General features: G+C 43.9%; 3 protein-coding genes and 1 long non-coding RNA gene across 6 annotated transcripts in view; 2 read left to right on the top strand and 2 right to left on the bottom strand.

The window, feature by feature from the left end:
* Positions 1–1,919: 1,919 nt before the first annotated feature.
* LOC143183027 (uncharacterized) lies at positions 1,920–5,850 on the top strand. The gene is made up of 2 exons (XR_013002550.1): positions 1,920–2,073; positions 5,448–5,850. It is a non-coding gene; the product is annotated as an uncharacterized LOC143183027 (long non-coding RNA).
* Positions 5,851–5,864: 14 nt separating this feature from the next.
* Positions 5,865–8,316, bottom strand: Atf-2 (Activating transcription factor-2). The gene is made up of 7 exons (XM_076384402.1): positions 8,013–8,316; positions 7,840–7,930; positions 7,610–7,755; positions 7,216–7,538; positions 6,923–7,136; positions 6,486–6,831; positions 5,865–6,414 (listed from the first exon to the last, which is right to left on the bottom strand). Exons 1-7 carry the CDS (start codon positions 8,061–8,063, stop codon positions 6,014–6,016), a joined length of 1,572 nt encoding a protein of 523 aa, XP_076240517.1. The 5' UTR covers positions 8,064–8,316; the 3' UTR covers positions 5,865–6,013.
* A 1,269-nt stretch (positions 8,317–9,585) lies between these two features.
* LOC143182740 (large ribosomal subunit protein uL16m-like) lies at positions 9,586–11,267 on the top strand. 2 transcript variants are annotated; one of them, XM_076383924.1, is made up of 7 exons: positions 9,586–9,773; positions 9,866–10,061; positions 10,140–10,208; positions 10,282–10,439; positions 10,519–10,650; positions 10,728–10,838; positions 10,910–11,267. In XM_076383924.1, the coding sequence occupies exons 2-7, from the start codon at positions 10,022–10,024 to the stop codon at positions 11,123–11,125; spliced, it is 726 nt and encodes a 241-aa protein (XP_076240039.1). In that variant the 5' UTR covers positions 9,586–9,773; positions 9,866–10,021; the 3' UTR covers positions 11,126–11,267. The 2 variants fall into 2 exon arrangements, with proteins under 2 accessions (XP_076240039.1, XP_076240038.1); XM_076383923.1 differs by having other exon boundaries at positions 9,863–10,061.
* A 5,581-nt stretch (positions 11,268–16,848) lies between these two features.
* Dtn (transmembrane protein 132C dtn) overlaps positions 16,849–24,342 on the bottom strand; it is a 59,928-nt gene continuing 52,434 nt past the window's right edge. Inside the window, exons 4-10 of one of the 2 annotated variants that reach the window (XM_076383921.1) lie at positions 24,056–24,329; positions 20,568–20,711; positions 19,488–20,333; positions 18,965–19,403; positions 17,979–18,412; positions 17,601–17,881; positions 16,849–17,524 (exon numbers count right to left, since the gene is read on the bottom strand). In XM_076383921.1, the coding sequence (XP_076240036.1) occupies positions 16,849–17,524; positions 17,601–17,881; positions 17,979–18,412; positions 18,965–19,403; positions 19,488–20,333; positions 20,568–20,711; positions 24,056–24,329 (3,094 nt within the window). The remainder of the gene's footprint in view (positions 17,525–17,600; positions 17,882–17,978; positions 18,413–18,964; positions 19,404–19,487; positions 20,334–20,567; positions 20,712–24,055; positions 24,330–24,342) is intronic. The other variant, XM_076383922.1, reaches the window with a different exon arrangement.

Below are 24,342 nucleotides of genomic sequence, written 5' to 3'. Positions count from 1 at the left end.
GAATCCCCCAGCCACCCCGAAGAATTAATTCGGGGCTAACGCCGAGACACTCCCCGATATCGAGTCACTTGCCTCCACGGACCCGGTGTGAGTATCTGCTTACCACGCTGTTGGTTAGCTTTTCGCCGTACTTTAGCCACTTTAACCAAGGACCACCTTTACTCTCCTCTTTCGTTCTCTGCTCGTTGGAACGATTTCTAATTCACCCCCGAATCTCGCCAGCGATCCTTGAACTCGTTTCACTAGGTCATTTCTAGGAAAAGGAAAGCCGATTTTTCGGGAGTCCTCTTTGTTCGCGATCTCCGCGCCCTGGCCTCTACTATGTTCATTCTTCTCATAGTTTAGCCCTCACTGTTCACCGTTAATCGCATCTTCGAGGAGCAGAGCTCTTTATATCGCCGAGAACACGGTTCTCAAGATGAAAAGCAAACTCCTGGCGACGTTCCACCGAAGTCGGCAAAGTCTCGGGAGTCGTGCGCGCGGAGCTTTTTAATTAGCTCGAAAAGAATTCGTCGGGGGACGCAGAAGTGCAGCCACCTAAATACGTAATTAAAACCTCGTTGAATTTCAGTGGTTACCGAATCTAGGGGTGTAATTGCCGCGCGATTCACAGAGGCTAATGGCGCAAAATTATACTGTCACCGACGAGAAAATCGGCCAGGTCACACACGGCCGACGTCTGCTTTCCCACCATGGTTTTCCCGAGATTCTTGGCGCGGTTTCTTGTCCCTTCGCCCGTCTTCCCGGAAGCCCTCCATCTCTTTATTTGTCCCCTACGAGTGAAATGGTCGCGCGTCTGCGCTGCCAACCGACAGCCACGCTTGAACCGCTCCTCGAACGAACAAGTAATTGATAGTAGACACGGGGACTGGGTTAAAAAGAATATCGAGGGGATGAAACGCGCACGGTATTGTGTCGAGAAGGTTTTCTTACCGCACGTTGCACAGCAGATGAAAACGCGATAATTTTGAGGCTTTTGAAAGTGAATCTGTTCAGAGGATATATCTAAAAAGATGGTTTTCTTTTCGAGATAATTGCCATTCGAAGCTATTTAAGAGAAAACTTCCCTTAGTCCAATCTCCTCGAGCTGAAAGTTGTCTCACAGATCTTCATTTTTTGTCGACTTAAAACGAGATTATATCATTTTGCCATCTAACCACAGACCTGTGTACTGCGTCGGTGTAGTTCTAAATAGCTTTTTCATATTTTACAAACACCCTTATATTGCATGAAAGTCTACGCAAGGAGCCTCTTCACCGCTTTTTCTCCCCGTCAAGTGGCTCCCCTTGACCAAGGAATAAAGACCGTGGAAATCCTCCACCCTCGACGTTTTTCCGAAGAAAGAGAGAATTCGCAAAAACGCGCTCGTGACCCAGAGCGATCAGGCTGTCTCCCGCAGAAGCATCTTTAGAATTTAGACACAGTTGCTTTTGCGCGCGCCAAACAGACGAGCGTGCTCGGGAGGAGAAGTGAGGGGACGAGCGAGAGCCGACGGCGGGGGGAAGCAGCGGCAGGAGAAAGAGAGGGAGATTCAAAGATGGCGCCACGCGTGCACGCGCGACAGAGATGGGAGAGGGACGAGGAACAGAGAGGCGACGACATCCACTTCCTTCCCTTTGGTTCGTCGTGACTGGGCCGAAACGTCCGAATCCGATCGTCGAATGGTTCAGTCGTGCGCGAGACACTTTTCGTGACATGTGGGTGATGTGTTCCTACTTCTTCCGAGCATTATTCACGAATAATCGAAAGCAGCTTTTAGGATACGTGAACTGCCTCTAATCTTCAGTTTCGTTGCGTCCAGCATCCCGACTTCGGTCCATGATGAGAGTGTCTCGTTTCGAGGATGGGAGTTGTGCTTCTGCTTCTCGTGATTTTCGCGTGAGAAGTGATCATGTACCTACCTATAACTGTGACGAAGATTCGCGTAGGGGATTCCGCGAGAGCAGACGCGTCCAGACACACAGGACGGAAGAGAGAGAGGAGATAGGGTATTTTGGACGCAGATCGATCGGTCGAGGCCGCTCTGGTTCGCGCCATGTGACCGGTCAAAGACCACTCGATGCGGGCTTCGAGGTTAGAAACGTCGCGCTTAATGCGTCCGAATTGGCCTACCTATCATCCAGAACATTACGAATCTTGATTATCTATAGCTCGAAGGTATATAGTGAACTGGAATGTACGTGTCCTTTGCAATTGTCCTTCAATTTTAATGCGCGCCGACTGCCAAGAGGACGACGTCTGTTTCCATATAGGGATAAGAATCTTGATTCCATTATTATAACGTAATATCGGTAAGAGCTTTAACGTAAATTGGAATTGATTATTCAAAATTGAATTTACGAATCAGGACTGAACAGACTTTACCAAATAAACTGCTTCAAGGTTAAAGGATCATACATGGCCATAACGTTGCTAAACATTAAACGTGAAGACAAGGTCGACTGGGTTTATCTAATCTGTTCATTCTACCTACATTTACCGCTTCAAATTACTGAGGTAGTTCGGTATAACCAGTATCAGCCTCGAGGCATACATTACTTACAATTCTTATTGAACGCGTCATTTTCCCTCGTTTCTCAATACAACATATACAATTTATTCTCATTTCAATCCACAGCACTTTAGTCTGATCGTTTAACTTCGTAAAGGTGCGCTTAGACCAAACGATAGGACATACACCTAGCGTAATTGGAACTCATTTAGTATGAATCGCCATCAAGCAACCATTATTCGATGTTCAACTTTCGATCCTACAAACAATTGAATCGCAGTCGCCTCTAAAAGTTTACTGGAATCTTGCAGAAGTGGTGGAAAAAGAAGTATTCACTCGCTTGGACTTGACGCACCTTAACATCCTATAGAACGGTAATCGGCGCATCAGAATCGAACGTAGATGGTCATCAATCGCTCGTCCCGGCGAAGGAAAGAGAAAGAACCGTTTCTATTTGTCTGATCGCAAATTGGATGTATACATCGGCGTGGCCAAAAGAAATTGGGACAGTGGGCGAACAAGTAAAACGCGTCGAGATAGTTCTGTCTCTCAAAATGGTAGGGGGATCTCCCGTCTGGGATAATCAGGCATCAGGACCAGCCATGATCTTCGCGAGAGACAAAACTGTATCTCTGTAGACGAGGGGGTCGTGGTCACAGTGGCGGGCGCTCTAGAGTGTCGTTGTCTCGGATCAGATGTAAAAATAAAAGGAAGCAGACGTGTCTCAAGGCTATCGAGCCGCGTATTGTCTCTGCCAGGAGCGTAAAATCACGCGTCCGTCTCCCTCGTCGCCCTGTATTTCGTGCTCCGCCGATATCCTGTGACGCCCGCGCCTCTTATCGCGGTTTCGCGCGCGCGTGTGCCAAGTTTAGGGAACAACGTAAAAGACGCTCAAGGAGAACATTTAGCAGACGTCTCTCTGCCTCCTTCTAAGAGAAATCGCGCTTTCAACGGTTCCTGAGAAACTATCGCCTCGTTTGTCGTGGGTTACGCTGAGTTGGGTTATTGCTGTGCAAACTTCGGGACGCGTCGATACAACGAACCGCTTAATTGCTCTGTTGATAAATCCGCTCGGAGGCAACGGGTAATCGATCTCCTTGGCTCCGTGCTGTTCCTGCGAATTCTTGTCTGCCGCGTTCCCTTTCGCGAGGCGGGAACACAAGAAGATCGTCGTGAACAAGGGACGAACGGAAAGTGATCGTTCGTGCGTGAAATTCCCCTGGAATGTATTCGCAGGAAGACAAACAAGTCCCGCGGACCGCCTTTCTATGTATCGACCGGTACGCCTCCTGCAATTCGGTCGAACGATCGTTCGATAGCGATGAAGGCTAACGGTTACGTGTTCGAACGTTTCGATACGATATCTGCGCCACGGTCAATGCTTGCGCGATCCGTGTGCGACGATTCCTCGGTCTCGGGCCAACATTGTTGCACATGTATGCCGCACGTCCCATGAGTCTCTCCAACAAAAGCTTTCCTTTTATCTGTTCGATTCTCTTCGCTACTCTACCGTAGTGGCCAAAAGGAAGATTAGTAAATTTAGTAGACCTTCATTCGTACCGCACTAGCGATGCGCGACAATTGTTCAAAAATTGTTTGCTCAGAAATAAGAATTAAAATAGTTTTGTGGTAAAGAAACGAAACAATGTTAGTAGATAGATATAACTGTCTGCGGTAGATAACATAGACTTATCTGGAGATCGAGATCCGCCTACCGAAACCTTGACAACTGTAGATTAACTTCAATCACCTCATTAAGTTTGAATATGCTACATATAACGTTTTTGTTTTGCCATATTGACGAGATATATCGATTTCAATGATATAAAAAGTAGAAGCTCGCGTTACTGTATGGCAATTCGTACAGTAATCGTATAGCAATTAAGAAGCTTAAGGAAAATTATTGACTTGTCTGTAGCGTTTTCCATAGATCAAAGACGTCAAAGCGAACTATTTATGGAATATTCTTCGTAATAATTGAAAACTAAAGAAACCAGCTAGTCTGGTCCAAGGTTGAGAGATTGCGCGCGTTGTATTACAGCCACGCGGCTTGATTCAGGGCCGTGAAACTCTGGCGCTTGCATAGAACCATGTGATCTATTTTTACTGTGGACTTGGATGTGTGAAGTATGAAAATGCGAAGATTTTGACAACTATGTATTATTTATCGCGAAAACAACTGCAATTCTCAGCGATATCTGCCAGAAATTCTCAATTCAATCATCAAAGTTACATTAAGTTAAATACTTTGTAAAAGTTGTTAGTTACCCAACGATCGATCGCTTGTTTTTATCAACGTGTATCAGCTTGAAAACTATTCTGTTTAGTTTCTGCTAGTTTTCTAGTTCGTTATCTTTGTCGTTCGCGAGGTCTGTTGCTTCTCTGAGAAATGCTAAAGTTCGTTGAAATGTAACAAGAGGGTTCTTTGCTTTATCGAACCCTCTTATCGGTATAGGAAAGCCATTTGGTTGGTATTTGCAGAGCAACCGATAATTCAGGTTACATCTCACTCGGCTCGTTGTATCGCGGCGCAGTGAGTCATTGACATGATTCAAAAGGAACAGGAAATCTTGTTTGCTGAAAAGCTGAGCGGTTTTTTTAATATGTTTCAGTTGATATTAACTTCTTTATTGGCAGTTGTTGCAAGCCTGGAGAAGCGTAGAAGTTGCTGACAAAATACTAGATTACGTTGTTCCTTGCTAACGCGACGCATTCCGTAATCGGGAATAAACATAAATTTCTCCCGCGATTAGATAATATTATGCGACAGAAGGGAAATGCGGTGTGTACCGTTCACCGCCGGAAGGAACGATTGGTCGTTAACACTCGCTTATCAATGCTGTCGTTCATCTAAGGGAGAAAAAAAGGGCGTTGTAGTTATACGGGGACCAAAGTATCGATAGAAATATCTTTTTCAAGGCTTAAAGGAGATTTTGTAACGTTGGAAACATTCCAGATACCATGGACTGGCTCAGGTTTCAATGATGGCACATGGTGAAGGCATACATTTCGTGCCCAAAGCCCCTTATCATTCTCTTGTCCGGTGTAAAATTGTCAGACGACTGGACGGAGAACTGATAAGGGCCCGAGGGTCACAGAATCATCGTGGGATTTTGGCTCCACTCAGAATATATCTCGACTTACCTATTTGCTACACTTTTGGGAAATGTGTTTATGTAAACAAGAACATTCTTCTATCTGTATGAATAAAATATGAAATCGATTACAAATTATTATTCTTTACCCTCGTCGATGCTAGGAAGATGTGACTAGGTAAAATTGACAAAATTCTATTAGAAAATACTTCTCTTTATTGTAACAAATAAATAATAAAAAAAATATCTGTAATGCTTATACTTACATAGTCTTTTACGTTCATTCAAATACTATAAATTCCTTTTCCTTAAACTAATACAGTAATGATCATTTGCAACTATTATAAAAGTTTTATTCAACATATATTGAGCAAGAATTTTGAAATTTTCAATGATAATTTGATTTGCAGTAGAGTTCAAGTTATATTCAAGTTGTGGCACTCTTTGATACAGTATGTTCTAATTCATAATTGGGATTAAGTTGAATTATTTGCCTAGAAGCGTTTTCAATTTTCCTTGGAGGATTTTGTACGATTAGAATTTGTTTTGTGTCCTCTTTCTCTGTTAAAAGTTGTCCCACTCCCATAATTTTGAGAGTGGGTATTTGTTTAATTAATGTTGCGTTCGGAATTGATAAATTTGTATTATAATCCATTTTTGGAAAGATAACAGGGTTTTTAGTAGGTGCCAAAGATAATTTTTTCTTTGGAACGATAGGCACTTCTGTCGAAGGGAACGATCGCTTCATGGAAGCCGCAAGTGGTGGTGAGTTAGTAGTCAGATCTGAATTTAATGATATTATTTTAGGACCCAGCAGTATACTATTGCCTATGAAAAATATGTAAATGTAAATGCAAATAAGTAACATCAGTTTTTAACTTTTACATTACTCTAAATACCTCTTTGCATCGCCTTTGTAACAGGACAATCTTTGTGAGCAAGTAGAAGGGTTTTCAACTTTGCAATTTCAGCGCGTAACACTTTTATCTCCATCTGTAGAGCCGCATTAGTCTCATTTACATTAGTGACTGTCCTCTCGAGTTGCTGTATCCATGCTCTTCTTTTTGCTCTTGCTCGCATCGAGCTAGCGCGATTTCTTTCGAGGGTTTCCTTCTTTTTTATCTGGTCTTCTATTGTCTTGTCTACATTTTCTTTTTTAGAATTGTTTGACTGACATTTCTCTAAATTATCATTGGGTTGCTGATTCTGCAAACCTGTATTCTTTGTTAATGCTTGTTTCAGTTTCTGTAATTACAAAGTAATCAAAAAGTGATTTCTTAAAAAGATATGCATAAAAATATATCATTTGAAAAAGACTCAAATGAATAAAAAATACCATTTTTGCTAAGGACAATGCAGAACTTGGAGGCTCGTTAAGCTCCAGCTTTGTAGTACATTGTAAAGGAGGTTCTGTCTTTATCACAACTGCTTGCTGTTTCATGAATGGAGTATTTGTAATAGTTGAATCACAAACTGGAATAGCAGATAACTGCATTAGTTTACCATCTGCTGTTTTTAAAAGTAGCTGTACTTCTTCGCCATTTATTGACCTTTACAAAAATGCATTTAATATCCTCAGATGAGAACTACTAAATATGCAATGCATTAAAAAATTAATAATATACCCACAATTGAGGTGTAGATTGTTCTTGTAAAACCCTTGATATCATTGGTGTACTTGTAACATGATCCATAATATTTTCAGTGAGTGTCTCATTTTTATGTGTACCTAACTTATCCTTCAAGAGATCATCTGTCCTGGTCAGCTTGATACTAGTACAGACTTCAGTGTCAATGACAGACCTTTCCTCTGTACTCTTTTCCGCGATTGAAATGGTACTAGTGCATTCTTGAACACTGCTTTCTGATAACATTTGAGTACTGCCAGATAGAACATCTGCTATGTGTGGAAATATATGAGGTGTATGGAGAGTGTCATCTGTAATTTCAACCTAAGGAAACATAAACTTAATCTAAAAGCTCTAGTAATATTTTTAAATCCACCTTAATACATTCTTTTTACCTCCGGCACTGTCAATGTACCAGTGTTCCCTGATTCCACCGCCCTTCTGAATGTTTCCTCAAAAGGATTTACATTTTGTAGATCTTGGAATAAACCCACCTCTTCGCAATTTCTAATAAAACGTGTAGGAGTTGGTGTTTCATCCGCTACATATTCGACAAAGGTATTTATTATTTTCTATTTCTTTTTAATAATATCAAAAATTATATTACATTAAATGAAATCTTTACCCACAAAACCAGTATTCTTACTGTTCCCTAGATTCAGCATCATGTCATGCTTTTTTTTGTGTAGTGTTAACTGATCTTCATCCGTAAAACTCTTAAAACATAAAACAATAATTATATTTCTTTTATTACTATACTTACAAACAGGAAAATAAGAATTAGAAATGCAAATTTACCATATTGCAACCGGATGACGAACAAACAAAAGGTTTCTCAGTATCTGCCATTGTTAACTAATATTATAAAAAACCTTACAATGGTTCACAGGTGGTACAATACAGTACAAAAACATAGCTGTAAAGCTTTCGAATAAACGCCGAAATGTTGAAAACTATCATTTTTTTCGAGTATCTTGTATGGACAACACATTTTCTATAACGGCAACAATTATTGACTGTTGATTGACTTGTTTAAAGTCCGGCAAACGAAGATTAAAGAAAAAAAACAAAGATTGAAACAAGTTTTGACGCTTCGATTGGAATCAGCTGTTTTCACATTGAATTGATTTACTGTCATTGATAAATGATGCACAGATGCGAGTGCAGTGTGTAACATGGCTTCTCAAACTCTATAGCCATCTAACGGCAGTACTAGAATTATAAAAATTAAAAAACTCGGTTATTAATCAATTTATTCACAATTCGAAGTAGTAAAATTGTTCTAGAGACGCTACAATGTATTATGCAACAATACGATGCGTCAAAATTGTTTATTTATCGCAAAAACAACATTTAAAAGTTATGACCAAAACACGGACAGTGAAACGCTATAGCCAGCTAGCGGTGAAACCTATGAACTAATCCTCCCATTTAAACTGAATGGAAGTATAAATATTTATTTATATAATTACTTTACTTGCAATTTAACTAACTATAATAATAGTAGACAGTCCTAATTAATTATAAATAATATGTGCATGCCACTGAAATAATAAATAAAGCTATAAAATAAACAAATATTATTGCTTTACTTATTTCTGCTTAATAAACTAATTGTTTATCGATTTATGTACACAAATGGCAAGTTTCAAACAAACTCTACAATATTCCATAAGTTTTTGCATAAAAATATTTCATGTTTATTATTTATTTAATGTTTTAAATATTTATTTCTGAGAGGGCACCAGAACCTGATGTTACGATCCTGACTGAGCCACCGCGCTAGTGGCGCCATCTATTATCGGCAAAATTTTTGAGTTTCCCCCCGCGCACCTCTCACCACCAAGCTGACCAGGGGTCGGAGCGGTCACCATCCCAAAGTTGACATCAGCTGCTTAACGTAGAATAACGCTGGACAATATATCTACTGGATTAAAAGTTAAGCAGCCCATATCGCGTTTCGGACTAAGAAGGGTGATCGCTATAAAAACTTTATTTATTTAATTAACCAATAAATTTACATTTTTTATACTTGTATGCGCTGTATAATACACAATAAGTTCTCTATAACTATTTAAAACCTGCAGATTATACATAAATTAATTAATAAATAGGTTTTGTGTTTGTATATTAATTATATGTTTAAAGCAGTTTTTAATTACAAATAAGCGATTTTAATGGTTAATATCGATGCGTAATAAAGTGTAGAGTCCTTGAAATAATTTTTTAGTTACAAATTGTTAATAAATTTATAAATAAATGAGTTTTTAATGCCCTGTGTATTTTATATGGGAGATTAGTTTGGGTGTTCTACCGCTAGATGGCTATAGCGTTTCGGTGTCCATGAAATGAGCTATTTTTTAAAATGTGTTAAAAAGGTTTTTAATGGCAATATTCTTTTGAATTAATTATCTAATTTTAATTCTTATCCTTCATAGCATTATAATGATATTTATACTCCATTAACAATATCAATCAGAATCTGCATATGGCATGCCCGCATACCCTATCCAGTATATCAAGTGTATACAGACCACTGGTTATAAATTAAATATAAATGTAAATGTTTACAATATAGTAGTAGATCTTGAATAAAAAATTAACCGTAAGTTGTATAGTAGTTGATTAATGATCTTTATTTCTTTTAGAAGTGTTTATAAACGTTGGAAGAGTTGAATATGCCTAGACGTACATATGTGGAAACTTGATTATAGGTTATATGGCTAAAATATTAGAACGCTAAACGTAAAAAAAAAAATTATTGATACAAATTTTGACAATTGTGATTAGATAATTTTATATACAAGATGCAAGCATTCAGGTGTACTTTGAGAGTGTTACTCTCACGTAAGTTGCCATTTTACTATTTTTATATAATACAAGTTAAAAATGCATTTTACTAATATTTGTTACTCTTTTTTGCAGCACATTCCTTGCATAATTATGTTCCAACAGCTGGAGTAAAATCCTTTTCATCGCCGAAATCTTTTGAATGTAATGAAATCATGATACAAATCAAAAATGAAATGTGTAAAACAATACTTTTAATGATATTTGTATGTTGTAGTTCTTGAGTATCCTGAACGTTCAAGACTAAAAGTGGTTTCTAAAGTTCCTCAGTATCCTCCATCAATGCGTCCTTTTAAAATGCAAAAAAGACTAGTCTTAATGCGTGGTCCAGAGATATATCATAATACTCTTTTACACAAGCAGTATGGTATTATAGTAAGAGCATAAATATTAAATAATTATTAAAAGTTTTCGTATATACTCTTTATACATATGAATTTATATAAAATTTTAGGCAACACAAGGAGGTAGAATGAAACATTGCCATTTTGAAATGATACGTTTCACATTATTAAAGAATATGGATTTTTCAACTGGATTTGCTGTCTGGAGAGTTCAAGAGCCCTGGCAACCAGTTACTAAAAAGGTTTTCATTACTTATTTAATATTAATAGAAGATTCAAGGAGTATACTATAATTATAACATTTTTTTTTATGATTTAGTCTCAAGGACATCGTATGGGAGGTGGAAAAGGATCTATTGATCATTATGTCACACCAGTAAGAGTTGGACAAGTTATTGTGGAAGTTGGAGGACCATTTGAATACTTTACGGTAATAAAACCTTGAATTATGATTCCAATATATTGTACAGAGTAAGAGATACATGAAATAATTTTTGTTAGATCAAACATGTTCTGAAGAATATTGCAAATAAATTACCATTTGCTGCTATGCCAGTTACCCAAGAAATACTAAAAAATAGAAACGAAACAGAGAGAAGATTAGAAGAAGAAAATCAGAATCCTTGGACTTGGAAGTATATTATCCAGAATAATATTCTGGGATGCAATAGTTGGCTATCGAGATACGATAGGAAATGGTTTAAAAAATACTTGTAAATTTTAGGCCATCAAAGTTGTAAATATAATAAATGCTAATAAATAAAGTTTTTAAATAAGAATGTTTCAAATCCAGTTTTACAAAATTGTAAAGTAATATTACTTCCATCGCTATTTTGTTGTCGTAGTTACAGTTCCACTAATTAAGCACAACAAATTGAAGGGATAGTAAATGAGCGACATCGATATGTTACAATTACAATATTTTATATATATCTTTGATGACGGTTTGGTGGTAACAACAGGTAAATACTACATATTGTACATTGAGTAGGCGATAGTCGTATCTTATTGTTTAGTTAACGTATCGGTTACGTCGATGCGGATAGCGACGTCCACGACGACGACAAACAGAATTAACGACGGGACGAGGGCGGTGAATACAGCGATAACAACAGCGGTAGCAGCAACAACAACAATCTCGATAACAATTAACAATAACAGCAACGATGACCGTACGGTGATCAATAGAATATAAAGATAATAGAATTGTGGCGACATGATACTGCAAGTAGGAATAAGTACAAGAAACTATTAGATTGTGCCTATTACAGTACATATTTATGGAATGGGCATTTGTCATCACCATCTTAACTGAAGCTACATATAAGTTTGTAATAGTTGTACTTAGAGCCATATTATCGTGTTCTGTTATAAGATGAAGAAGAAGGAAGAAAGATCAATTTCAAGCACCCTGCAAGACGTCTTCAAGATTCCATGCAAGAATATCGACGAAAATTAAAGCGGTATGTAATTTCAAATGCCTTAGCTTACATGTTACATATACCAATGACAAATATACAGTGTTTGCAAACTATAGGTACAAGCTTTACTGGGTATTAGACTGTACAAAAAGAAACGTTCCTATAAACATAAGTGTCCAGACCTATTTGTACTTGAGACATTCAGTTTCACACTAAGAAGCTTTTTTAGAACTTTCTAGTAAAAATATTCATACCTCAAATAGAAATAAATGCTAAGAAAACTTGGAAGATAATTCCTGTATTTAAAAAACAATGAAACCCGATAATAATCGAATACCTCAGAAACAAGTAGTTCGTACGCTTATGTATATTTAAATTTTTTAATTTCTTTCCACGAGTTCTATCAACCAATTAAGTTTGTATTTACATTTTTGAACCAATATGCATATTACATATAAGTTATTCGCGAATAGGATCGTCGATAATTGCCATCGTGGTCGTGGTCGCGGTCGTGGACGTCGTCGTCATCGCCGTCCTCGTCGTTTCCTTGTCGCCGTCGCCTCGTCAATCGATCGTCTCTATTATCATCATTATTATTATTAATATTAATCCGCATTTATCACACTTAAAACGTAGAGATATACAGCGACGACATCGTGTGTCTTTGAGGAATGTGTGTGAATGCAGAGTTTCAGCGTTTTCTTTGCGACGCGATCATATCTTTAGATTAGTCTATTACAATAGTTTTCCTTTCTTATGTATACATATATGTATATCATATGTCATCCTCCCTGATTGGTGGGGAACTTATCAAAAATAAAAAAAGGGGGAAAAGAGAGACCGGCAGCTTTTCGACTGTTAGGACGCCGTCACGGCGCTTACGCCTCGAGGATCAGCGGCAGAGAAAAGCTCCTCGAGGATCATTCCATATAGAAAATTCGGCAGTACGTTTGCATCGCGTTCTCCAAGTCGATCCTTGCCGATTCCGAGCGCGCCGTTTCGTTTTTCAAGACATCAAACGCGCGCCCGTGAATCGCGAAGGATCGATAGCAATGATTCGCTTCGAGTTTTCGCAGTGGGCGAAACCGTCAGCGAGAGATGATCGAGCAAACAGCGAAACTACGACAAGCGAGTCGAGAAACGTACCTATAGAACGTTTCCAGCTGTCTTTCGTTTGTGGGTTACGGGCCCCGAGCGATGGAGAAGAAGGAAAACGCGTGTCTCTGCGTGTATATACAATTGGGCGTAGTCAGAGCTGGAGGAAATAGTATTCTAAGTAAAAAATAGTAACTGTAAAGTCGTTTGTACGGCGATATCGGGCCGATTTCGTTTCTTCTCATTAAAAACGCAGCAAGCGAACATTCAGACAGCAGAAGTGCACGTGCCGTGCTTCTTCATCGTTCTCCAGATTATCTACACTTCCTGCTGACGACGAACATACTTGGAAACGAAAATACTTTCGTCTACTTGACGAATTTTGTTCTAACGCGTCGAAAAGGATACAGGAAGCCATTAGAAAGATGTTAAATTTGAGAAGATGACGAATAGGCGCGTACGGAAAGGCGGAGAACGTTTCGAGGAACTTTAGCGAAGCATCGTTGTGATCGTCGAGCGATCGAAGAACGTTCGTTATACAATTACCTCTGCCTTCCCGTGCGAGAAGCACCGCACGCAGTGTTTCGCGCGAAACAGCCTCGCAAGCTCTCCACTATTTTCTATCGTAAATACTATTTTTGTCCGGCTCTGCACGGGACACCTCGCCTCGCCGCATGGAATCGGAAAATCGATCGATCCGTTTCTGCAGCGGAAACGGAGTTTCGAGAGTGGACGAGGCTCCCTTGCTCACGATTCATTTCCTTTATGAGTAATTAGCGCGCGTCTCTCACTCACCGTACTCGATATGATTGATTCGTCTCTTATGTTCCACTGTCTCGCTAACGAGGAGCTTCGCGTCGCTCCCCGTTGTGAGAAGAGATGATGGCCAGAGCCGAGGAATGACGGTGCTTCGGCCAGCCTGATGATTCGAGGATACGTGTAGTCAGGCGAAAGGCAACGTAGATCGCGCTTCGCGTTCGTTAGTATTAATAATAATGCGATTAGTTACGCTATAAGACTAGAATTCTCGGCGGAATATCTTACGTTGTCTCTAGCATCCCTTAACCCTCTGCAGCTCGACTCGACGCGTCAGGGAAATGAAGTTCAACGAGCATGAAACGTGCCACCGTATATGTGATATTTACAACGATGTCGATTTACAGATCTACAAATGCTTGGTGTTAGCGACTCTTCTCTTTTAATGATAACAAGAACGACGAATATCGTCTCAATTAAATATAACAAAAATACACCAAAAGGTGAGTCAATCTTCTTAATAAAAATAAAAAAAAGTGTTAAATAAATATACTTTTTACACAGGATTGCAGAGGGTTAACGTGCGTGGCCCGCGTCGACGCGCCTCAACGCTCTTGGACGCCGACTTGAGCGTCGTCTCTGTTCTCTTTTTATTTTTCCTGTATTCATTAACATTATCACTATGCTCCACGCTCGACGTGCTACACACAACTTACAGATACATACATACTTAGACATGTAGTCCTTAGATGCCTATACAGGACAGGATCCATTGGGGATTCGCGAACCTATAAATCCCTGCGTATCTGCAGGCAGATCAGTACTTTTTTTTATAAGATAATCGAATACTAAACAGAGGAGAACAAAAATTGTAAGAACAAGCTAAAGAATTACTTAAATTTTACACGATGCAGTCTTTTGTATATTTCTGAAAACGCAATAGCATAAGAATCAAAAATAAGGACACTGTATCTTATACGAGACACATCGTGTACTGATTTCCTCGTGGAGATCGCAGGGAATAGCGAGTCGCCTGATTGGATTCGCAACAGGAAATCGAACCAATGCGGAAGAACGAAGGCTATGATGGGGGATGTGCGTGTATCTTGCATGTCTCACCCTTTCATTCTCCCTTCCATGCACACACACACACACACACACACACACACATCTGCTCGCGCACACACACAGACAGACATTCATGCTTGTATCTCTCACAGGTGTGTCAGGTGTGTACGAACGTGGACGCGTCTTCGCGATGGAACTAACGATGGCACAGATGCAGTTTACGCTTGCATTCGCGCGGGGAAGCACGCGCCAGGACTCCGACGCTTAGCTTGCGTCTTAGTAACGGCACGTACGCGGGCAATTGCGAAATCCAATCGGATCGGGGAGGTAAATCGTAATTAAAAGCGATATGGGAGCAGGATCTCGGGCCGCCGCGAGTTGAATTAACGTTCCCCACTTTGCTGTTCGCTAATTGTCAAGTTATCTGCCGATATACTGTACTCTGAGACTCTCTCGAGTAATCTCTTGATCTTCTGAGGTATTTCAGGCATTCGTGGCCTGGGATCGCTACTGTTTCAGACTTTAAACGCAATTAAACTCCTTTCGCAAGTATCTTGCGATGTTTCGACGGCTTTGCAGTTGACTTCCGAGTTCTGAAGACTTATAAGTTGAGAGAAATCGAATGAAAAGGCGATATTGCCGAAACGCGGAAATACTTTTTTAGAAGAATGCGACTTGATTTTATCTTTCGCTCAATTCTGAAGCAATTTGTAAGATAAAACGAGAAACTACGTTGAAGATCAAAGAGTTGGGAAACGTTGCTCAGATATTCTAGCTTTTAATTAGTTGTCAGTTAAGTAATGAAGAATATTGGTAGACAGACGTACGCGGCCCGATGTTTGTATCTCCACTCAGCCCCATCGTGCGACTAATACGCGCTTTGCTTTACGGATTGCCGTACAAATTGTTAACTTCTTTTATCCGTTAAGTCCTATAATTAACATGCGCTAAGTCGCGTATATATAATATATATATGTACACAGTCTTACAAAGCAAAATTTACAAACATTACGACGTACGGTCGATCGAATAAATATTATATACGTCTCCCTCGGCGCAGATCGGAAAGAAAAATGGCTGACCGACTCCGTTCGTCACGGTATCGGTCTCGAACGTGACTGAAATAGCGGTGGGAAGACTCATAGGACGACGATTTTAAAATAAAACACAGGAGAAAGACTTCTTTAGGAACAACGGTGGTTAGTGAACAAAAGGTCCTAGAAATGGTTTAAGAAAGGCGAAACCACTTGGGTGGTTCAGTGTAGGAGCCGAGATCGATATCGAGACAAAAAGGTCGGTGTTTTGTGTCGGCCATTTTGTGGTGAATGCCCTGTCCCTGCATAGAATCGAGAGTTTCATCCGAGTGACCCAGGGGCGAGGACTTGAGCGAGAGGATCGATAGTGTACGGAGGCGGAAGCGAGGATCGGCGGTCGATCGATCGTCAGACAAAAGAGGAGAAAGCTGGTCGGATCGAGCGCGCGATCTACCTACCCCACCGGCCACCGACGATCACACTTTTTTTTTTAAAGCCTCTGCGAGTGTTTATGTATGTGTGAGTGCGTGCAATCGATGCAAGCGACATAAAGAGCTCTTCGGGCAGTGCTGGAGTGATATGAGAAATTCGGAATCCTCCTTTCGATTACCACAGCTAGTAGCCATTGTTAGCAGGATTCCATTTACCCGAGCAAAATACTGCTCGGCGTTCAATTTACTAAACAGCCACCCGAACTACAGACTTCTCTCGATTAACGGGCTCGCTATACCACCTCCAGCGATTACACGCGTTTGGTGTATGTGTACGTGTATGTACCTGTGTATATGTTCATGCGTTTGCGCGATACTCTTGATGTGCTGCTAGGAAGCTGACTAGATTATAGCCTAGAATACGAAACGTCCAGGGCGTGTGTCGAACGGACAAGCTCGGCCCGCGGTGGTTCTCTGATGCGAATGTGCTAATGGCGAGAGGAAAGATAGAGGAAGCGGAGAACGCGACCGAGCTCATTCGCGAGCTTGTTCCCGATTTACTCGAAGAGGACTGCCCAACGTTTCGTATTGCCTGTTGACTACTCTCGGCCTTCTCGAAGGCCGAACGCCTTCACCTAGGCGTTCGACTCCTTCAGGTTGTCGAAGTACTGCATGATCTGATTGTAGTCCATGCCTAGATTCAGGTCGTCCAGCGCCACCGACTCCTCCTGCTCTTGGGACGAGGTCGAAGAGGAGGAGGAGGCGGACGAGGAGGCGGAGGACGAGGACGGCGACGAGTTAGGCGGCGAGGAGGACGATGAAGCCACGGTCGGGCTGGACACGTTCATCGAGGAGGCGACCGCGGACGTCGAGAACGACGAGAACATCGGATTACCCACGATCGTCGCCCTCTTCACCTCTCTGGCCCTCGCGTCCTTCGAGTGCCTGTTGTCATCGTGATTCACTAGCTCCACGAACTCCTCCTCCTCCGCGGTGTTCTCTTTCGGACTACCTACTCTAGCTTTACCATGCGGCTTGATATAATGGGCAGGCTTGCTATGACGCTGGTTGTTCCCGTGGTGACTGCCACCCGCGCTCCCGTTCGACGCCCTGTGACGATGCTTCCTCGGGGTCTCTGGCAGCCGCACGATCACCCCCGTGTTCCTGTGCGGCGGCACAGGCGGCTTGTAGTCTTCGTTACCGTTGTTGTTCGCCGCGCTGCCTGCTGGACCCAGGTTCGCTGTCGTAGCCATCGCGCTGCTTGTCACTGGCACTCCGTGCGGGGGTAAGGGTGGTGGAATGTCGTCGTTGCTGCAACAGCGAGTGTGAGTATAGAGTAAATTCAAGATGGAAGGTTTAGGGCGTAAAACTGATTTGAAATAATTACTCGTTTCGTGAAGTGGTTACTGTAGAGGTTGCCATAGACGCAGGAGTGGTCACCGTAGTCGCGGTGACGGTGGTTGATGGCTTCGCGGCAACCTTAGAAGCGAAACTGTTCTTTGAAAGCTTATCCCTCTTGCAGTACGTCGTCGTATCGACAGGGCCGGAACTACTGCTGCGTTGCCCAGCAGACGGTAGCTCGATATGGTTCGGATTGTCGAAGCAGGTAGCCAGTTCACCAGCTTCCCCCTCCGTTTCAGCGGCAAGAGGGTTGTTGGTTACCCGTACCTGAACCGAGCAATCGCGAAAGTTGCGTGTCATGAAATTTCAGGGAAGATTTGAGGAAGATTTGGGGAAGAGCAGATGTCGAGAATGAAAGACTCACCTGCTGGGGGGCGCAGGCTGCTCTCTCAAGGGTGGCTCGTCCCAACCAGACCCAGTCATGGGCGTTCGTGGTGGACTCTCTGGGAGGTCTTCGTCCCGACGCCAGCTGGTTGGCCGCGGCTCTGGCCCTCGCTGCACCAGAGAGAACCGGAAGCGCGGCTCTAGCTAGCGGAGAGTCCGGCGGCTGGGGCTTGAACTTGCTGGCGTAGACCACGCAGGAGACGACAAATACGACGATGGCGAAACAGAAGGCCGCCAGGAGGACGTACATCCCGATCTCGAGTGGGCTCATTCGCGCTCCGCCGTGGTGCCGTATACCGACGCCGCCCATTCCTCCTGAAGACATGCCATTAGCTATAGCCGTGCGATGCTGCCGTGCCTGCACCAAAGGCTCGTGCTCGTGCTCGTGCCCGTTCTCGTCTTTCAGCGGTAGCCCTTTGCACAGAAAACAAAGAGACAGAAAGAGAGAGGAGAAGAGTGAGAAAGACGCTCTGAATGGAACGCGGAGAGCACCGGAAGCTGCGTTAATCCTCCCGCACGACCAGCTTGGCTGCAGAAAGCGAGACGAAGACTTTGTGAGCATGCACGGGGTACTCTGACGGGACGATGGGTGGAGGATTTCTCTTCAATGTAACATAAGGCGTTCAAAGAGCTAGCCATTTTTTAATCCTTAACCCATCGCGTTAAGTAGTCTAACAACAAAAGGTGTTGACAGAAAGCGACAGCGTAGCAGTGGCGAATGAGAAGCAAAAGGTTCAAAGGAAGCAACAAAAAGGCGGCCACGAAAAGAGGAAACCCGACAATCCGACTCCCACGACGCTTCAGCGACGATTAGGGTTAGGAAAAGTCGAGAAAGACGTCAAGTAGATTCAGGTAGAGAAACAACAGCGATAAGTGCTACCAAAATGTAAGCATACACAGTGCGGCATTCTCGAAAACGAAAGTGGTGCGAGAGTGCTCGGGCAGAGGGGAACAGGGTCTATTTACCGATTAGAATGTCGTGTAAATCGGGTGCCATCTCTCCCCTGCTGGTCTTCCGTTCCCTGTGATGATGGGAGCCCACAGTTCCGCCTCCGTCGTTCTGCACGAACTCGGGTCTATTTGGGAGATCGCTCGAGGCAAAGTCCACCTCAACGTTAGCCGAAGCGCTGGCTAATGCCGAGGCAGTTGCTCTCTGAGAACCTTTCCCCGATCTCCTGCCTGTTAGGCGACAAGTGTCAGCCAACTGAAGGCTGACTCGCAGTAAATCGCCTCGTCCTTCGCCGACTGCGATCACTCGAGGATGATGGGAAGCCACCATCGGCGCGAAGGCCACCACTTCGGGATCTAGACTCTCGACTAGCAGGTGGTAGTCGCTGACAGCGATCTCTCTCAACGGTGTTCTAGTACTGTCTGAGAATTCGACGTCTATGTCTAGCAAACCCTCCTACATTTGGCAGAAACAATTCATTGTAGTATTATTCTTCGTCCTTCCTATATTAATTGAAATGATATTATCTCAGAAGCCTACCTGGTATTGGGCAGTCAGCTTCCTCGTTACCGACGTCTCCGCAACATATCCATTTTCGATCGCAGCATCCGGGCTGATAGTCAGCTGGAGACCAGACACGACCCTGACGGATAACTTGGTGACTGCTACTCGATCGTTCCCAACTCGTACCTCCTTCGCTCCGATCACCCTTCCTGTAATCGGCGAGAGTACTTGCACTTCTGTTCTGCCCACTCCTCGGCCTTGAACGATCCTGCTTTGCATGAGGGTCGCTATTCTGGGGTCAGACACCCTGATCATCCCCATGACCAAGTCCGTGACGCGTAGCCAAGTTCGTCGGTTCACAAAATAAGAGACTCTGCCTGAATCGTGATCAACGGCGAGAAATCTCGCGTGAACCTCGACTGGACTCTGCTGAAATCGGAGTCTGCAGTTGGTCGCAGGTCCCCTGTCGATGGAATTGATGGCGTCCCAGCCGTGTTCATTGCCTCGGTACCTCTCCTCCTGCTCGTCCTCCTCCAAGATCACGTCTGAGTCCTCGACGTCCATCGAAGTGTCGTCTATCGAATCCTCCAACTCAGCTGCGCTCCTCTTTTTCGTCTTCGGAACAGACTCATTGTTCCGCGAGGTCGTGGCATTCAGACTGCGTTTGCTTTTGGCCCCCACGGCGTGTTCCTCGGGAATTTTCCATCCCTTGATCTGACTCAACCTGGTGTCCCCCACAGTCACCTCCAAGGGGAATTCCGGCATCCACACGGTGAATTTGGCCAAGCCCGTGTAGGTTCCATACTTGACAAGAACTGAGGCGTTGCTAGAGCCCCGGATTTCCGTGCCGTCCACGTACACGCTGCTGCATGAGGATGACACCTACGGATGAACGTAATGAGAGGACACTTCAGGACATCAGTTTGCTACGAGGCGAAGTCTTGGTACTAGAAGCTAATACAGAAAGTGTCTCTATGCACTTGACAGCGCTGTTATATTCTAGTACTCTGTTCGCTTGTTCACTGTATCCTTTCCACTCGAGATGCAGCGGAAGTAGAGCTAGAGATTCAGATCGCAGCTCGCGCACGAGGCGTGCTAAGAATTCCGGAAGAGTACCTTGAGCACGCTCTCGTCCTCCGAGTGACAAGAGGATTGCAGCGTGACGTCGGCGACGGTTCCAGCCTGGCTCACGATGAACACCTTCATCCCCTGGGACACTTGTCGGCCCGTCAGCACCGCGGTGTTCATCACTTCCCAGTTCTGCGACAGTGGAACAGAACGAACTCGATTAAAGCGCCAGGCTTTGCCGTTGCGAGGCTCGTTAAAACATTCCAACTCCATTTACGGAGTCCGTTCTATCCTCCTCGATTTTAGGAGGTCGTACGATCGTATCGTGCGCGGTAGCTTTTGTTTGCTCTCCGGAACACGCTGCCGGAAAAGTTTCGCGAATGGTCGCGGATCGGAGTCGAGAAAAGGAAGCTTTTAAAGGGCAGACCAGACATAGATGTGCCCGACTATTTCATATGTACACGTGTACACGATCGCCTGGACGCGCTATGGAAGTTATTCTAGCCTGGGCACATTCGAACGAGAGGTCTGTGTGTGTACACACTTTGCAGCGTGCGCTGACTGTGGGAAAGGGGACGGCAGGATGAGGGGGACGAGCGAGTCCGGTGCACGAAGCCATTTCCAAGTTGGCTTCCGTACAGTCTGCCCTTTGGAAGGAACATCAAACGACTCGGATATTGCAGCGAGGGAATTTAAATCTCTGACCCCAGAGCGGCTCTCCATCCATCTACCCACACCCCGTCGATCTTACCCGTGTCCGTGTGTACATGGCCAGTCTGCGTTTCCACGCTGGCTGGCATCGATGAGCGGAAACCGACGTCCTTAAGCATGATAAAAAAGGTGTCATTGAGAGCGGTCGAGTGGCCCCAATCGGACTTTTTTCTCGTTCACCTGAGATATTTCCCCAGGTTCCCAGTATCTGCATGTCCTTGAGACATAGAGTGTGGCGTGGGACTCTCGAATGAATCGAGGCTGCAGAAATTCAGAGAATCATGCGGTTAAGAGGTGGATCGTGTCGCGATTTTCATGTTTAGTGACTCATAAAGACCTTGAGATATCTTTATCGCTCTAAATTTGTTGGACAGGAATTGAATATTAATCGGACACAGTTCATTCGGGATAAGAAAATGCGAGATTATTTTTCTGGCGAAGAAAATAATTAGCATGGGCAGCCTACGTGAATCCCTGAAAAACCGGTTACCATTTGTCTACGAAGGAAGAGATCTAGCCCTGTAAAACCAGCTATGAATAGCTCCCATTCTATGGATTCTACAGCCTTCTCAAGGGCCAGCCATTTCACTCGGCGGAGGGATCGTTCGACAAGCAAAGTGTCTTCGATCGAATACCCGTTTCCCTTACGCTGTCTGGTTTCATCAGCCGTTCCGTACACTGCACAAAATGCGAGCGTGATAGAAGCTATATCTCGAAACAAACATTTGAATGCATCGCAGCTGCCCGATCAGAGAGGATCGAAGTTCCAGGAAACTTCTCCGCAAACTGTAGGCGCGTCTGCATAGTCAGGAACAGTTCGTTGGCGCTGAACTAGCCAAGTTTATCGCAAATCTCTGATCCACTTAGCCACTTCGGTTCCCCCGTGTCGGTGAGATTTAGCTATGCATTATCGAGGGCTAGCGCTCCTTAAAGGACGCGTACCCCAGAGTAATACCTCGTGCAGATCGAGTTTCTTATTCCTTCGACCTGGCTGCTACCATTCGCTATTGTATCAATTGCGACCGAAATATTTGCTCCCCGCTAATTAAACGTTCAAATGCTCCTCCTTGGTTGGATGGCAGAGGCTGGTGTCAATGTCGGCGCTAAGCTGGACCCGGTGTTAGTTTACGAGAACGCCGGATGCGCAAGGCACGAAAACCAGAGCCAGGATTCTGTCTTTTAATTAAAAACCCACCCTCCCCATGCTGCGTAGGAGGAGGGAAGGGCAATTAGAGTAGGAATAATCAAGAAACGGTGAGCTTCCAGCAACTTCTCTGCGCTGTGATGTTTTCCGAAAATGTAAACGCGTTAATTAGCTGATTAATCGATTAAAGAAGCTAGCGACAGTCGAGCGATTGTACACAGCCTCCCCGTTCGCCGATCGAGCGTCCTGATTTCGCCGAGGGATCTACAAGCAGCAAAGAAACCGAGGAAACTTAAGAACGAAATCAATTAACCCCCGCGCTCTAAGCTCTCGAAATCCCGGTCAAAGAACCGAGCGTCGAATAAATTTCACCCGAATGCCGTATCGCTGGCGGACTGGCGATAAAAACTGCACAGGAGCACTTTATCTCGAAGACGAAACGGATGCGTAGCCCTTAGCGCTTTAGACAAAATTTATTTAACGTCGCCATTCTTTCTTAAAAGGAGGACACTATATAGAAATGATGGGCGAAAGAAGACACGAACTAAGTAGAGGATGGATAGAAGATAAGAAATCACGAAACTGAAGATTCAATTCCTACTCGCCACCCCACAGATACTGAGTCCTAAGGAACCCTTTAGCATTCCTAGGGCTAATCGATGCCCAAAGAACTCAATCAATCCATTCCACGTAGTCGAATTCTACCCCACATAAGAAGGGTAAGAAAAGCCTCACTTCGTTTGCGCTGTCATCGCGGGGAAGGGGCTGTCCTCCACACTTTTCTCGAGTTTCGACCCCTTAGCAGAAGCCTTAGCCCTGCTAGAAAAGGGTGGGCAGATCGCGGAGCGAGGTGTCGCGCGTGGAAGCGGAATCTCATGCTGCCATACGCCACGTACTCGCCCGTATCGATCGGTACTTCTGCCGCCAGTTATCGTGCAACTTAGCGGATTCTTTTTCAAAAGATTTCGAGGAGGGCGTGGAAGGGTGAGGGGCGCTGAAAATCGTGTCGGTTCGTCGAGTGGCGATATTAGTTCGCGCTGTCCTCACTCTTCCCCAGCTCAGCTGGGTCCTCCTATTTCCGGACGCGTCGATCCCGTCGCGAAATCTCCGATGCACGTTCCGGGCACAGTTGGCAGGAATGAAAATCGACAGGCACGTACCCCACACGTTGCGTTGGACTTCTCGAACAACGATTCGGGATTGCTGCGCTCTTATCGCCACGGTTCCCGAGTTTCTGGCCACGCGAGTCGAATGGCAAGCCTAACTCCAAATGCTTTTGTTGCTGAATAAAAGAAAGCAGGTTTCGAAGCGCTTCGGGGCACGTTCCTAGCTGCAGTTACATACGGGGGCGAAACGCTTCGTAGGAGAGTAGCTATTCGTAAACGTGGACGCCTTGGTTAATCTAAGGCGGGCCAATCTTCTGCTATTTCCTGGCACTTAAAGCGTTCGAATTCGGTGGCAGTACCTGAGAGGCTTCGCGACAAGTTCGGGTATCGCGCATCCTGACTTCAACATCACTGGTTTAAGATTTCACCCGTGAGAGTGCACTCCGAGGCATAGCGAATTCTTCGTCCTGCACTTGTAGTGTGGCGGAAATCAATTTCACTTCGGGTGGAAGAATCGAAGAGTAATTAACATAAGCACTGGGAGTTAAAAAAGGGATTCGAATTGCATCGCTCACCTTCGAGATGGGCAAAACAGCCTGGATATCGTCCTTCTGTATCTCAAGACGCGCCTGCAACTTCCGTCTCTCGGCGTGGTGATGATGATGGTGCTGCATCTGCCTTTGTTGCAACCTCTGCTGCAGCTGATCCATTCCGTTCAGCTGAGAGGCGTTGTCCTCTTCGCCCTCGAAAGCGTAGCGCACACTCCACACTATACGACCACCGTCCCAATTTCCTTCCACCCCTTCTTCGCTCGCTTCCAACAGCATCGTCAGAATCTCCTCTGCCGATCTGAAAACGAAGG

The sequence above is a fragment of the Calliopsis andreniformis genome, chromosome 9 (assembly GCF_051401765.1).
Source record: "Calliopsis andreniformis isolate RMS-2024a chromosome 9, iyCalAndr_principal, whole genome shotgun sequence".
In the NCBI taxonomy this organism is placed as follows: domain Eukaryota; kingdom Metazoa; phylum Arthropoda; class Insecta; order Hymenoptera; family Andrenidae; genus Calliopsis; species Calliopsis andreniformis.
The sequence above is the reverse complement of the archived record's forward strand: the minus strand, read 5'-3'. Positions and strand labels throughout refer to the sequence as shown.

Bases quoted from the DNA above. Each gene is read 5' to 3' on its own strand.
- Atf-2 (XM_076384402.1), bottom strand. From the start codon at position 8,063: ATGGCAGATACTGAGAAACCTTTTGTTTGTTCGTCATCCGGTTGCAAT. The intron at 7,137-7,215 runs GTGGGTATATTA...ATTTTTGTAAAG, and splicing joins GAACAATCTACACCTCAATT to GTCAATAAATGGCGAAGAAG. The intron at 6,832-6,922 runs GTATTTTTTATT...TTGTAATTACAG, and splicing joins CATTGTCCTTAGCAAAAATG to AAACTGAAACAAGCATTAAC.
- LOC143182740 (XM_076383924.1), top strand. From the start codon at position 10,022: ATGCAAGCATTCAGGTGTACTTTGAGAGTGTTACTCTCAC. The intron at 10,651-10,727 runs GTTTTCATTACT...TTTATGATTTAG, and splicing joins GGCAACCAGTTACTAAAAAG to TCTCAAGGACATCGTATGGG. The intron at 10,839-10,909 runs GTAATAAAACCT...AATTTTTGTTAG, and splicing joins GACCATTTGAATACTTTACG to ATCAAACATGTTCTGAAGAA.